Source organism: Gymnoscopelus microlampas (genome assembly GCF_963454915.1).
Source record: "Gymnoscopelus microlampas genome assembly, chromosome: 2".
Taxonomy (NCBI): Eukaryota; Metazoa; Chordata; class Actinopteri; order Myctophiformes; family Myctophidae; genus Gymnoscopelus; species Gymnoscopelus microlampas.
The window spans coordinates 15,761,866-15,777,929 of NC_139939.1; the positions used below are offsets into that span (position 1 = coordinate 15,761,866).

At 43.8% G+C, this 16,064-nt stretch overlaps 1 protein-coding gene across 1 annotated transcript in view; it reads right to left on the reverse strand.

Annotated features, from left to right (window-relative positions):
- LOC311037842 (uncharacterized protein) overlaps positions 1 to 16,064 on the reverse strand; it is an 87,750-nt gene that overhangs the window by 5,044 nt on the left and 66,642 nt on the right. Inside the window, exons 10-13 of the mRNA XM_084047132.1 lie at positions 8,579 to 8,645; positions 2,827 to 2,950; positions 1,959 to 2,049; positions 533 to 638 (exon numbers count right to left, since the gene is read on the reverse strand). Coding sequence (XP_083903258.1) covers positions 533 to 638; positions 1,959 to 2,049; positions 2,827 to 2,950; positions 8,579 to 8,645 — 388 coding nt within the window. The remainder of the gene's footprint in view (positions 1 to 532; positions 639 to 1,958; positions 2,050 to 2,826; positions 2,951 to 8,578; positions 8,646 to 16,064) is intronic.

The following is a 16,064-nucleotide window of genomic DNA, read 5'->3' on the forward strand; positions in this document are numbered from 1 at the left end:
TTTTCAAAAATGGCTCTGCTGGAGTCTAGTCATCTATGAGAGGGTGTGTCTGTGTGTCTTTATGTGTCTGTGAGCTAATCTCAAAAACCACATGACATCACAAATGTATTGAGCACACAGAAGTACAATTCACAACCACGGCATTTAGCAAAGGCTCTTATCCAGAGTGACTTAAAATAAGCAAGGTAAAAACTTTTATTTTATAATGGAAGTCAAAGCGGCTGCGATTGGGATGAAACCTTGCCCAAATTTGGAGTAGATATGTCATAGACGACTTCATAGATGACTGATGTCTATGGCTGGCCACATGAAGTCTGAGAGCCACACTGGAGCAACGCCATTCCCATGTGGATAACGAGATCCACATGATTCTATTTTTGAAACAGGGCTTAAATGGTTTTAAACCTAGAAAATCTGTTTTATTACACCAATTACAATTCTACAGCCTGATTACAATTCCAATCATCTGCCCGTAGTGTTGTGTCATTTCATCCAGTCAGCACAGACATATTAATAACAGTGAGGAGGTTACCTTGTATGGACGTCTCATGCTCCTGTTTGAGTGACTCAATTTTCTGGCTGTGATTGGCTTCCTGTTTCTTCCTCTCCGCTTCCTGTCGGCTCCTCAGTTCCTCCACCTGACAGAAACCACCACAGACACACTTAGCTACTAGCTAACGCTGAATTCACACCAACAGCAATGGTATGCTGCTTCCACGTTCTGAGAAAGCGGCGAGGGTTTAATGGCAATGGGTCTTGACCACAGGTCAAGACCATGTTCTTTCATTTCCAGACCCAATAATTCCAGCAAGGAAAGACTCCCCTTAATGGGAAGAAACCTTGAAAGCAACATGGCTCTATGTGGGCGGCCATCTGCCTCAATAGCGAGAGACAGAGAGAGAGAGAGAGCGAGAGAGAGAGAGAGAGACACAGATGCACAGCAACAACAACAATAATAACAATGATAATAACAGTCGGCAGCCATAGTCCATAGAAACCCTATCAACAGCAGCAGAGATGTAACCATAGCAATGCTCATAAATCTACAGCAGAACAGATTTTACGAGGTGCGGCATGACAGGTAGACACCACTGCTGGTGTGTGTGTGTGTGTGTGTGTGTGTGTGTGTGTGTGTGTGTGTGTGTGTGTGTGTGTGTGTGTGTGTGTGTGTGTGTGTGTGTGTGTGTGTGTGTGTGTGTCAGAGAGAGAAAGTGTGTGTCTGTGAAAGCCAGTGGGAGATTATGAGATCAGGGGGCTACCAAGATGACAGGTTTATGAGGCATAATAACATGACATCATCAGCCTCCCATTCCTCTAAGCCAGTCAGAGCAAAGAGCTGGGGTGGGTGGGGCACGGTCCCTGCAGGCAACAATGTCTGATATTCAATTTACGGTAAGCAGTTATGCCTAAAGACACAGCATACGGTATGGGAAGAAAGACAATCTACACTACGTGTACAGTGGATTAGCTATTTTTGACGAATATTCGTCTATTTGTTGAGTGTTTGCCCATTATTACAGAACGCTAGCGTCAGGGACACTAGGGTTCATGTGGTTAAACCAACATTCCTTGACACTCCCAGAATATTTGGTAATGACATGAAAAAAATCTATATTATATGGTGCCTCTAGGAAGTGGATGTGTTATCATGACACATGCACCATTTGGCCTAACGGGCGGCTAAATGTCATCTTGTGCACTAATTGCTTTTGCATCATTGTGTGGTAGCCTGAGGTGTGCAGCAGTTTGTCATGGTGCTTCACTTTTTCTGTAAGGAAACTCCTTCAACGCTGTAATTACTTCACTATAAAACCCAGAGACCTGGAATGGAAAAACATGCTGCAGCACAAACATGTCATGACCTGGCAAATGCACTAGTCAGCATGACACTTGATTAATTGTATGTGCGTGTGTGTGAGCGTGCATGTGTGTGTGTGTGTGCGTGAGTGCGTTCTGACCTGTTGTTCCATCAACAGTCGACATTTGTCGGCTTCCTCTTGGTACTTCTGATGGACTTTGTCCCATTCTGTTTGGTAGAAGCTCCTTAACCTGGGACAAAGACACAATTGAATACACAGGTTACTGTAGGTCCATACATTAACCACTCAAACCCTATACACTACACTCAATAGACCAGGGTACCCCAAGGCTCTATACTTGGTCCGCTCCCATTTTATTTCCCATTTTATATCAAATATCTTTGCAGAAAATAGCCGAACTTTCACCAAATGTTCACTGCAGAATAGGTATGCTACGGTTCATGTGGTTAACAAAATAGAAGCTTTGTTTCTTTTTTTCTCTTTTTATTAATCATTTCTCTTTTCTTTATGTATACAGAGATAAAGGGGAAAAAAGCACAAAATGGGAAACCTCTGTATCTATGTGTATAAAGATATATATATATATAAAAAATAGAAGCTTCCAGACCCTTCTTCATTAGTTTTGGTACACTAGGCTTTGTATATGGCTAATCAAATGATTATATTTTGTACTCTGAACCCTTGTAAAATAAAACATTAAAACCTTTAGACGTATATTGTCCCCAAGGGGAAATTCCTTTCTACACAGCACTGTACCCATTGCTGCGCGATGCTGTCATGATGTATAGGGCCATTAAAAAATGCAGATATACAAGCTTGTACATCTGCTATTTATCTTTAAAGTGTGAGAATGACTGATTTAGAAGGCATTTGCAGAATCGGCCTCAGGTCTTAATGTGTTAATAAGGCAACAATGAGTATATCTCAGTGTGACAGAAAAACTAATAACCCTCATCCATCAGTCAGGTGTTGCTCAAGGGCACATGGGCGGAGGACGGCGTCTCACCTGTCCTCCAGCTGTGCCAGTTCCTCCTTGTGCTGCTCCTCCACCTTCTTCACGGCCTCCTCCAGGTTGAAGCGCACCTCCTCCTTCTCCTTCTGCAGACGCTCGCAGCACTGGGACGACGCCACTGAGGAGAGAGAGGAGCAGAACGTTAGTCTGGGTCCTGCTGGAGTCACACGACAGTCAAATCCTCATTGTTCAAAATGTTATCCATTTATTACTCAGAGTGTGTGCAAATGTAATCAAATGGACCCTTTACGGGTCCATTTGATTACATTTGTACACTCCCTGAGTTAAATTCATGTTGACACTTTGCACTTTATCTTATGTGCAATGCACTCACACTCTTTTGCACCTTAATCTTATGTGCAATGCACTCACACTCTTTCGCACCTTAATGTCTAATCTCATGTACAGAGCTGCTGCTTTGTGGACCTACCGAAGTGCACCACCTTTGTGCCTAACCGTATGCACCTCATGTCTAACCTCAAGTACATGCTGTTCTATTTTTCTCCTCGTTCTTCCTGTCCTCCCCCCCACCTCTTCTTTTCTTTTTCTCTTCCTGAAAACAACAAAAGCGATGGAGCCTGGCATCATTTCCCCCCACTTCTTTACACCTGTAAACCTGTGACAATGAATTTGATTCTATTTCTGAAGTTAACGCTGGAGGGTGTTACTGACTATACTGCATATAGACGTGCAGTCTAAAACTGTGATTAATTTTGCGCCCTAAGGTAAAGTGTAAGCTACAAAAGCACCAAGGACCCGTTAGCAATGACATTTGCCACACACCAAAACAACAGAGTGTGGTGCTGTGGTTCTCGATCAAATATTGGTGTCTCTCCATGGGAGCCTCAGCCATCAGCGACCAGTGCTCACAGTTTGAGATCAATCTCACTAGTACTCAGAGCTTAAGACTAAGCTAAGAAAAGCCGAAGCATTCGTGGAAGGACAGATATCACATTTTTCATAGAAATCAGTTACATATAAATAGTCAGTCAGAAATACATGCGTGTGTGTGTATATACGCAGCAATAACACATTTAAAACACGCTGAATATATTGCGTGGGAGAGCCAGAGTCTTTCCAGAGGGATTAGACAGAACCGGGAGGTCGTCGGGAAATGCTTATTTATTACTTAACATAATAAGTCACTGTAAGGTCAGGATGTACTTTAGGTGTTGTCATAGGGCCTGGATACAGGCAGACAGTGGCCCACTATATAAATATTAGTTTTAAATCAACGGTGTTGAGTTCAAACAGAGATAACGCAGCTGACATCAAGCTGTCAACGCCACAGATAAGTATGTAGATTGACACACGAGAGACACGCCTGGAACAGTCCGTCGGTGCTTCAACAGGTAAATGAACAGCAGGTCTCGTCTCCTTGTGTCTGTTCTGTGTGCGAGCGTGCATGTAGACACTCACACGCATGTCCTTCCAACATTCCCTGGCAACCGCATTCCAGTTTAATTGCGCTTACAGCAGACGCGCGATCCTGCCCTAAAACATCTGCAAGGCAACTCGGAGATATGCGGCCGCTGTTGCCTAACTCTCCTCTCTTTCACCCATGCTTCCTTTTTTCACGTTTGATCTGAATATTCTGGTTATGATGGTGGCGGTTATGAAATTGTGAAAAACCTCTCCATCAAGTGTAAAATCTCTACCAACATTCTCTTCATCCACTGCTAATCAGCATGACTTAAACGCTATATACTTAGCTGACCGGTTGCCCCAGGGCTCTATACTTACAGTACCTATACTTGCCTACAAGCTCACAACACGGCGTAACATAAACAATGGAAGAGGATGTTTTTACTCTCTAGGTGACTGACTCGGCTCTTGATAGAGGGACTAACGCTATACAACAGATAAATGGTTTGAAATGGTAAATGGTTTGGAGCATTGGCAATGTTTGTAAACATTGGAGTATAACTGACTTACAGAAAACAGAGAAAACAGAGGAAAAAGGATAGATCTGGGCACATAAGAAACCGGAACAATGTATAATAAAAAGCTTTTAGTAAAGCATGGTTCATAAATTTTAAAAAGTCAGAATTTTTCAACCAAAAGAGGTCTTCTGCTTAGCTATATTTTGATTTATGATGGGTTAAGGCAGTTCCAGAAGTTCCAAATCAAACTCTTTGAGCATGTGTATGTGAACATGATTTATATCTACATAAGCATGCTGGATTGGGTCATTAACTTGGACCTCAGCACTCGGCACAAAGTTCAGTTCCCTCATACTTGAACCCCATGAACACGGGTGGTTGCCATTCTAATAAAAATATCCCAGAAAACCCCATGACAGCACTGTGTTGTAACAACTGGGTGCAGTGGAGAGACAGCTGGATAGAGGCCGCTGCTATTGGTCTGTCTGGGCGCCTTGTCACCCTGGTGATAATGACATAAGGACGACAGCTGTGACCAACTAACACACAGGCCTGCTCTCCATTAGAGACCGGATAACAGGATCTGTGTGTGTGTGTGTGTGTGTGTGTGTGTGTGTGTGTGTGTGTGTGTGTGTGTGTGTGTGTGTGTGTGTGTGTGTGTGTGTGTGTGTGACACAGCAGGTGTGTGACAGGTGGTCTTGTGAGGTAATGACATCATGTACTGACCCCCGCTCTACTCTTGACAAAATGCCTGCAAAAACATCAGGACTGTTGCAGGGACAAGAACAAACCACATAGTAAAATCCCATATACGTCCTTACAGTATATCATAGCGAAAATAAGCGATCTAAAAGCCCACAACGTTGTGAGCTTGTAGGTCGCCTATTTTTGCTGTTTACTTGTGAAATTTCGCCGCGCACCTAGGCTGTTAATAAACTCAATCGGGACCTAGCCTCCCACCCCCCTCGCACTCCCACAGGGACCCTTCCTCTTGCCGGAGGTCAGTGTACCTTGGTTATAGCTCTTTTCTACCCGGCGACAATAAATCCCCAGTTGACTTCTTAAAAAGGTCAACGTTGGACAACCCCCGGTCATGCGTAAGTAAATTGGCCCTCGCTAGGGGGGTCAGGTTTAGGGCTCACAATGTTGACACGTAGTACTCCCGGTGACAACAGTGTAATAACGAGTTCACTTCAAACTGTGACCAGAGGCATTTCAGCTGTAGCTGACATGAGGTTTCGTGTAATGAAGTCATACGAAGTATAAATGAGCCCCATACTCGCTATACATTCTCAACATACAGTGGCACCCGAACCTTTACACTCAACCCAGGTTCATCAACCACATGAACCCTAGAGTCACTATTGTGGGCATGTCATAATAGCCCAACATTCTGTGGGAAAAAAGCAGATCTAAAAGCTCACAACGGAGCTTGTCGGGGGGGGTCAAGTACAGACAGACCCCCGGGGGGGCCGGTCAATGAAGTATATAGAGTTTAAGTGGTTGAAACATACTGGGACTGTTGCCCTTTGGGGACCCATTGGGAAACAGACGTGACCAATTTACACTCTAGACACCATTGTAATGACAAATCCATCCGGTTCCCCTGCTGTACCAGCACAGGGTTGTGATACAATAACTCTAACGTGTGAAATCTGACATTCAAACTCAACTAACCATTACTGCTCAGTATAAAAGGAACTCGTCTTTCTTGTTGAAAAGGTAACTTGTAAAGTATGCAGCTTTAATAGACACAGTTCTCAGTGTCTGCGTGTGTGTGCTGACAGTACAGATCCGTACATTGCAGACATTCCTCAGCCCGGTGTGTAAAGAGACAAGCCAAAGGTCAAACGCTCAGTAAAAGGAACTATTATAGTCACCGGCTGCTTCTCACTCTGCTGGATGCAGGGAAAGTGCAGTGAGTTAGAAAGAGTTCACAAACGTGTGAATGCAAGAGTGGGAAGGGTGTGTGTGAGAGAGAGAGATAGTGAATGTGAGGGAGGAAGAGAGAGAGAGCGCGCGGGGTAGAGTGATTTATGGGTATTTATGGAAACTAAGTAAAACCTGCAATTTAAGGCAGGTTTCTCTGCGTGCGTGTGTGCGTGTGTGTGTGTACATGCATACCAATGTACTGTATAAGACTTATGTGAATATCATGTACGTGTATATCTGTGTGCATGCCATAGAGATGTTTATATGCAAATCTTCATGCGTGTAATGTGTAGAGTTTCAGTTTTTACATGACTGTATGATCTGACCGTATGACTTCAGTAGCCTACAGAGGGTAAACCATTACAGCATATGTTGAGTCTGGCAAGGCTGTGGTCTATATGACACATGGTCTTCAGACAAACAGAGTACGCTCACAGCAACCATAACAACTGGCCTTACTCACGATCAGCCTACACAAGGGGTTATGATTCATGCCAGGTTTATGGAGGTTTATACATTCATTAAATGTATAGCTTCTTTATAAATGTGTAATAACCAAGTACCAGAGCTAGTCCACACCAATGCAACTCCTTGCAACATGCAACTACTTGCAACCATTATTCCCAAATGGCAGTTGCATCGGTGTGGACTGGCCTTTAAACAGGACATTGCAGGGAGACAGGAAACCACGGGTAGAGAGACGACGCAAGACAAGACGGGGGTTGTTTTTGAACCCAGGTCCTCATGCTCACTAGGTGCATAATGGTCTAACTGGCTGAGCCACCACGCATTCACTTTCAAAAGGACGGTAGATCATTTCAATCCTATATTATGAAAGTCATGGTATTACTTACATAAAATACACTATCTGGTGTTTAGAGACAATCAACGATGAAAACAGTTTTCTTCAGTTGTTAGTAATGAATGTTTTGGAATGACCAACATGTATAATTATACAGGTATATGAGTGAGTATGATGTAGCGCGTCGCTCTCTCGAGTCATGCTTCCTCATAAACATGTTTACTTGTCTGTAAACGCATCATCTGCAGACACTAAAACTGAGCCCATTCATTCTCTGAGTGACGGTTACATTCTGGGATGTCAATCATCTCATAATTGTTACACCGCAAGCACAGAGCCAGGAACCAAAACTGTGTTCCAACGGTTATAATCTTATTATTATTATCATTAATATTATGTTAAGTTATACGAATGTTATGTTGTTACAACGTCACAGTCAGGTGGAACCCTGTCCAACCCAGAAAAAAAAAATTGTATTCCAATAGATCCATTGTAGTTATTATTGTTATACTTGTTAATACTGAATTTATAAAAACCCACAGATAGACTTGAGCATATAGCCAATCTCTTGTACTGTAGATTAGCTATTTACGCTGCTTTTGTATGACTAATAAGGCATTCATTAATGGAAAAGAAAAACAACAACACAAAAAGATGAAATATGGCGATAAAAGGTTTCAGCTTGACAGCAATAATACGCTATTGTTATGTTACATGTTATGTCATGATCTGTGCTGCTGTGTGTGTGGGTGTCCTGCAGTAAAAGACAGTGTTTTGAATGGCAGTTGATTTGTCTTCCATAGCGCTCACATTGCATGCATCATATGCAAATGACAGGACAACGCACGCTTGTTTGACAACGTGCACGAATGTGTCGTGGTGGTGGTGATGGACAGTACGTGCACTGGTGTCACAGAAAGCGCACGTACATACTTAGATGGGTGAGCGCCTGTGAGTGTGCGCTCAACTGACTGTGACCGTTTCAGCACGTGCACGTGTGTGTGTGTGTGTGTGTGTGTGTGTGTGTGTGTGTGTGTGTGTGTGTGTGTGTGTGTGTGTGTGTGTGTGTGTGTGTGTGTGTGTGTGTGTGTGTGTGTGCATGGTGGTGGCTCTAAAACACCTTTCTTACCGAGTTCATCTCTGAGATTAACCAGCTCCTGTGAAAGCTGCTTCTTCTGCTTCAAGGCCTCTTCCCGCTAGAGAGAGAGGGAGACAAACAAACAGACAGACAGAAAGAGAGACAGACAGACAGACAGACAGACAGACAGACAGACAGACAGACAGACAGACAGACAGACAGACAGAGAGAGACAGACAGAGAAAGACAGACATATTAGTCATCTCATCCAACAAGTAGCGTGAGTGCTTGTTTTGTTGGGTTCACCTCCACCACGTGTGCACTGAACTACAAAGAGACATACGAGAGCTGACATTTTGTTTTGTACACATCATGGTCAGAATATGAGAGCAGGGTGCAGATGAGAACCTTCATGTTTCTGGGTTATGGGCTGTCACCACAGTCACCCCGCGTGACTATCTGATGAGAATATGATCACAGAAACCCTCTGGAGAACCTGAAATATGACATTGTTTGTCACGTCTCCGGGCGGCTTGGGCAAACAAACTGCGTCTGCTGGGTCGTGCGGTAGCTGTGATACTGCAGTATCAACCACTTCAAAAATAGCAGATGTGCAAGCTCGCAGCGCGGCACGAAGTGACGCGCTGTGAGCTTGTATATCTGCTGTTTTTGAAGAGTCAACGCTAAAATCTAAAATGACAGATGCTTTCCCGGTTTTAATGGGTTAAGTCTAGGCTTAAGTGGTTAAGGCCTGGTTTATAATTTGGCTATTTTCAAATAAATGTGAAACTATTGGGGGCATTGGGGACAGTTAAGCTATAGTACACAAGCACAAGCTGAAATTTGACACAGAGTGGACCCCTACGACTCCAATTCTACATTTTTGCTCATAAGACACAAACAAAATACATCTAAAGCATGTACTATCTTCCTCTCTGTCTCTCACCATCAGTCACATTCTCTCTTTCACTCTCTCTCTCATACACACACACACAGAGACAGTGAGGTTGTTTCACATTCGTTCACATAGCTCCGCGGTCTCATTGCATCTGTGCAATACAATCCCCCCCCCCCGCCCCACACACACACATTAATGCAAATAAAAACAGACAAACATAGACACGTGGAACATCACACTGTGCCCAATGTGCATGGCTGCACTTCAATACAGAGTTACTATCTGGATTCCCACATCTCCCAAAATACTTGTTTCAAGAGAGCGTGCGCGCGCACACACGCGCACACACGCGCACACACGCGCACACACGTCTGGACAACATAACAATGGAATACTGTCTTTACTTTGGAAAAAAGGTGATTCTGTGCTTTTCTCTTACACTCACACACACACACACACACACACACACACAGGGGGGAGTGACTAATAAAGGCCATCTGCTTGGAGTGAGGTCAGTAAGTGAAAGAACAGACACACACACAAAAGAGAGACAGAGAAGAAGAGAGAGCTTGTGAAAATGGCCAAATGTTTCTACCAGCAGCACACCATTCAGCACTGGAGAAGTGTGTGTGTGTGTGTGTGTGTGTGTGTGTGTGTGTGTGTGTGTGTGTGTGTGTGTGTGTGTGTGTGTGTGTGTGAGAGAGAGAGAGAGAGAGAGAGAATGAGAGAGAGCTCTCAAGAATGAGGAAAGGACAGGAGAGCTGCAGAAAAGTGCAAAGAAACTGAAAGAGAAAGACGGATGGAGAGAAAGAAAAGATGGAAGAAGCACACTTGTTTTCACAGTGCAAAGCAAGAGGCAGAGAGACAGTGAGACAGTGACACCGTAGAGCTGTCAACAAACAGCAATGTCTAACAGAAAAAAATATTAGACGGAAAAACAAGAGAGTGAACATACACAGTGAAGTCTGCAGTGTAACACATTATTTTACTGTGAACACCAGGATTAGTTCAGAGACACCAAATCATCTCAGGCTCTCTATAGAGCAACATGACAATATTGTTCTCTGCTGTCACAGATACCCACCTTGCGTTTCTTCTTACGGTTATTTGGGGGAGCCCTGGGGGCTTTGCTGGTCGAGGAGCCCATGCTGACCTCCCTCCCAGCCTCTGAATAAAAGTCCCTCGCTGACTTTCTCTCACAATTCCCTCCGTAGGTCTTTATTCCAGCCGCATGTGACGAACACCGTCAACACAAGCCTCCTCTCTTCTTTCTTTCTCTAATCCATGAATTAAACGCTATACGAAAGACACACTGGAGACAGTTCTTCTCATCCGCCTCGACTCTACTGCTGAATGTTGCTTCTCCCTCCTACCTGTCCTCCACACGTGTCCTTATCCCCCTCCTCCCCCTCTCTATAACCCTCCCACCCACTCGCGCACCCCCCCCCCCCCCCACACGGTGGAAAGATAAACACGTCTACCTAAGCTGTGGTATATCAAGGCATGTCTGCGGGCGGGCAGATGTGGCCACGCCTCTTTCGCACCATTGCGCGCCCCCTCTTGAACCTGCGTGCCCTCAACAGGTCCGTCTGCTATTTCTCTGTCTTCTTCTCCACCTCCGGAGTCACTCTTCCTCTCTATGCCGTTCCTGTCGCGTTCCCTTTCACTCTTTGCTCTCTAAACACTGAAACCACCAAACCCCTGCCTGCCCTACCAGGCTGACAACTCCGCCCCTCCAGGCCAAGTCCCACACACTTTTCTAGCTAAGCCACGCCTCCACCCCGGAGCCACCCCGGAGCCACCCCGAAGCCACCCCCCCCCACCCCCTTCCCCTCCAGGCATAGAGACAACACATACTTATACAGTATGTGTGTTGAGTTTATATTCACCACTCACCTCTGGCTTTTTAAGTGTGTGCGGCGCAGACCAGATAGCGCTGGCATTCAGATAACATTATACTGTATGGACAGACACACACACACACACACACACACACACACACACACACACACACACACACGCATGTGGGTGCATGTGCCCACACACACACCCACCCACCCACACACACAGAACTTTCCATCGCTTTCTTTTGAGTATAAAGTTTAAGCCCATATATATTCGTCGTAAGACAAATAGCAAAGCTCACAATGCATTGTGATGTGACACGTTGTGAGAGCTTCTAGATTTGCTATTTTTTAAACACATTTTTAACTTTGCTGAAAATAGGGGCGCTATGGGTTAATGTGGCTATAGCATACACAACACTTTTGTGAGCGACTATATACAATATGTTCTTTCTAATTCTCACCTAACCTCTTGGAATGCGAGTAGCCTACCAGCAAAAGGTTCTTTAAAAACTAAAAACAGAACACACACACACACACACCGAGCTGCGGCGCTTCACAGCAGCTGGTGTATTTTTCACCTCGTTCTATCTTTCCTACAATCCTGCCAGCCACTGAATCAATAACCTAGCGACAGCCTTTTAAACTCACATACCAGATGAAAACAATCTTTGATTTGAACCTAATCTTGTACAGTACTGAACAACATAGACACAGATTAAACATGGCATTTAGGTTAATACTATATTACACAAAAGCTTTTTACTTCATTGCATTAGTTACTCAAAAGCCTATACTGCAGGGTTATGTAACACGCGCGCACACGCACACACACTTCTTTGAATGCTGATAACAAGTTAGGCCAGAGATAATAGGCTACTTTCCTGCAGTGCATATAATGAATGTAGATAACAGCTATCACTGCTTCTCTCACACTCACCACACAGAGCTGTGAGTGAGTGTGAGAGTGTGTGTGTGTGTGTGTGTGTGTGTGTGTGTGTGTGTGTGTGTGTGTGTGTGTGTGTGTGTGTGTGTGTGTGTGTGTGTGTGTGTGTGTGTGTGTGTGTGTGTGTGTGTGTGTTCTAAGTATCTTGGAATGTCTCTCCAAGAATAACAAACGAGTAGAAAGTCATGACCTGCAAGGACATTTACCAGATCTTATTTGGCCCATGCTGTGTGTGTGTGTGTGTGTGTGTGTGTGCGTGTGTGGGGGTGCGCGCACGTGTGTGCCTGTGCGTTCCATGTCCCTCGCCTCTGCAGTAGCCCAGTGCACATCAATCCTTAGTGTTCATTTAATTTAAAGTTAAATGGTCACTAAATAGCCCCGTAAAAGGTCCATATAACTCTCAGAATTAAATGAACACTCAAGATTTTAGTGTGTGTGTGTGTGTGTGTGTGCGTGCGTGTGCGTGTGTGTGTGTGTGTGTCCGGCCTTAAAACGCAGGGTGAGAGGTCGGTACAGATGTAAGACAGTCATAAACCTCTAACAACCATCTGCTTTTCTTTTGTCTCGCGTCTCCTTTTCAAGCCTTCTCATCCGTCTGTCTCTCTCTCTCTTCAGCCATGAACGTGCTCGCTCCTTTCCACTGTTCAAATTACACCCTGGCTTTCTGGGGAGCCCCATTTGTCAGTGGTGAGAGGGTACTGCACAGGCATAAATAAATGTGCCCGCCCAGGTACAAAAATATACTATCAATACATTTCAATTCATACTGAGAATATTTTGGCATGGGACATATATAAGAAACAGAAACTATTCATTGTTTTTCAATCCCTCTCCTCTGAGAAACAATAAAAATGCCAAAGCACAGTGGACAGGCTATAGTTTGAATGAATCTGTTACACAGAGCAAGGTTGCATCAACAATTATGGAAATGCCACAAACACCAGAAGACGTCGACTTGAAAGACGACATTACGTGGAAAGACGTAACATGCAGTGCGCGCGCACGGATGGCCACAGCAGCCATGTGTTTATTAGACACACACACACCGCAGCTCCCCCGCATTTCAAACTCCCGGCTACTTCGGCCTCTCTCTTGTTGAAAGCTGAGATGCCACATGTCTGTCTCCATACGCCATCCACGGAACATGAAACAGATATATAAACCCTCGGCTATATTTACAGGTTAAGAGGCAGGGAGGGGAGGAGGACGGACAGACGAGTCTCTTGGAGTCGAACCGTGAGAAACCGAGGAGGGAACGTGGGTAGAGATGTTGTGGTCTGGTAGAGGAGAACATGAAGACGAGAAGGTCAAAGGGTTACAATTTGGCCAAACCAAACTAAAGCCTGGCTTACAGTTACTGCTCTTTAGCCCTACGTACCGTACGTCATAATAATGACGAATAGCAAAAATAGCCAAGCTTACAACACGATGCGTTGTGAGTTTCTAGATCGGCTATTTTTGCCTTTTTTATTTTTTTTTATATTTGTATAGTTTTTCACCAAGCCATCCAGGCTCCTGGTGAATAATATAGTATAATTAAATACTCAAACGAATCAAATGTTTTATGGTCATGATTCACCAGGAGCCTGGATAGCTTGGTTGCAAGCTTAAAATAATTGATATCAATATTTTCGGAAATCTCTATGGGAGAAATGGATGGGTTTTCTATCTGTGGCAGCACAAAATGGCCGCCACTGCTTTGCCCTTTAACGACACGCTCAAAATAGGGACGCCATGTTGAAAGTGGTTAATAAACACAGACCCACTTACTGTATTTATTTGCTTTGACCCACAACAAGATAAGCCCAATAAATGTGTCCGTCTGAATGTGTGTGAGCTTAGCTGACTGCATGATTGAGCATGTGTGTGCACGTGTGCGTGCATTATAGTATAAGCATGTGTGGTTTTACTGTCTTGAGTGTTTATGCCTACCAGCCTGTATGCCAGAGAGCGTGCACAGTGGTGGAAATTATTTATTTTTTACCCAAGTAAACGTATCAATACTGCAATGTAAAAATACCCTGTTACGAGTAAAAGTCTGGGATTCGAAATGTACTTGAGTACAAAAGCACAAAAGTATTGGTATCAAAATGTACTTAAAGTACTAAAAGTAGAAAGTACTCATTATTCAAAATGTACCGTTTCAAGTTTTCAAATGTATAAAAAATCTTTTGAAAATAGCAGATCTGCAAGCTCTTATCTACAAGATCTACAAGCTCACAATGCGTCGCATCGCGACGCATTGTGAGCTTGTAGATCGGCTATTTTCAAATGGCCAAAATGTATAGGGTTGAAGTGGTTAATGTATGTTTTGTAATAATAATCAAAATCTACAAAGTAACTAGTAACAAAAGTTTTAAAATAATTGTAGTGGAGTAAAAGTATAATATTTGCCTCTGAGATGTAGTGGAGTACAAGTAAAAGTACTGAAAATTGGAAATACTCCAGTAAAGTAAAAGGACCTCAAAACTGTACTTAATTACAGTACTTGAGCACAAGTACCGAGTTACTTTCCACCACTGAGCGTGCATAGTACCATTCGTGGGATTTGTGTATGTGTGTGATGTCTTGCAGCCTAGGAAACACCTGCAGGCGTTTCACCTGCCTGGTATTTGAAATATGGCAGCCAGCTCACGCAAACCATTACCAGACCGATGGAGAAAGACAATGAGTGGAAAGTGATGATTTGGAACTGACACCTTCACACACACACACACACACACACACACACACACACACACACACACACACACACACACACACACACACACACACACACACACACACACACACACACACACACACACACACATACACACACACACACACACACACACACACACACTATGAAGCAAGCACACACCCCACATAAACACAGTGCCAATGTTGCTAACGGTTAGTAGAGCAACACTAAAAAGGCTGTCGTTAGATCCCTACAGATGGATCCTTACAGCCCTGTTTTTTACTTTTCTTTTTACTAATACATAATCATACATTTCATTTTTGACTGCTCTTGGTAGTGGTTTGTGGAGCAACACGGTTATTAGCCTACACAGTAAAATCCATAGAAATGTACCTTAATGGGCTTATTTATTTATTTATTTTTTATTAACGCTCCAAATTTGACTGCGTATGTCTTAAAGGCCAGACTGTACCAATGCAAAATCTTGCAACCATTATCCGCAATGGCAGTTGTACGGAGTTGCATTGTTGCAGTCTGACATTAAAACTGTTTTGTGGCAAGGAGTTGCGGCTAGTTGCATTGGTGCGGTCTGGCCTCTAATCACAGACATTTTGGCATGAATCCTGGTTAGGAGGACATTCAAATTATGGATTACTAGTTCATACCCGTGGGGGGATATGTGCACATGATCTGGCAACCCGGGAGCCAGCGAATACAAAAACGCTAATAAAGCTGACATTTGGGGACATTGAAAAACAGGCTTCGCTGTTCCGTGCACATGGTAATGGTGAATGGCTGTGTGCAAATTCAGATCAATTGCTCCAGCCACTGAGGAGAACCGGGCAGAACAGTTTTGGCCTCACCACGCACTACAAACAAACAGAGATTTCTCAAATTATAGGAGGATGAAGCTCTACATAATTTGTTGAATGACAAATACCTAAAATAGAATATCAGATCTGCAAGCTTAGCTCACAATGTGTTGGATCAGATATGCCATTTTCGTTCTCTTTGAATTATTTTACTTTAAATTTCTTGAAAATTAGTGAACGACTCACATTCAACTTCAAGCAGGACGAACAGAACACATTTGGAGGGTTTTGAAAACGTTCTTCTATGTAATGACATGCCCAAAGGGACACCAGGGTGAAAGTGGTTCATGTAAC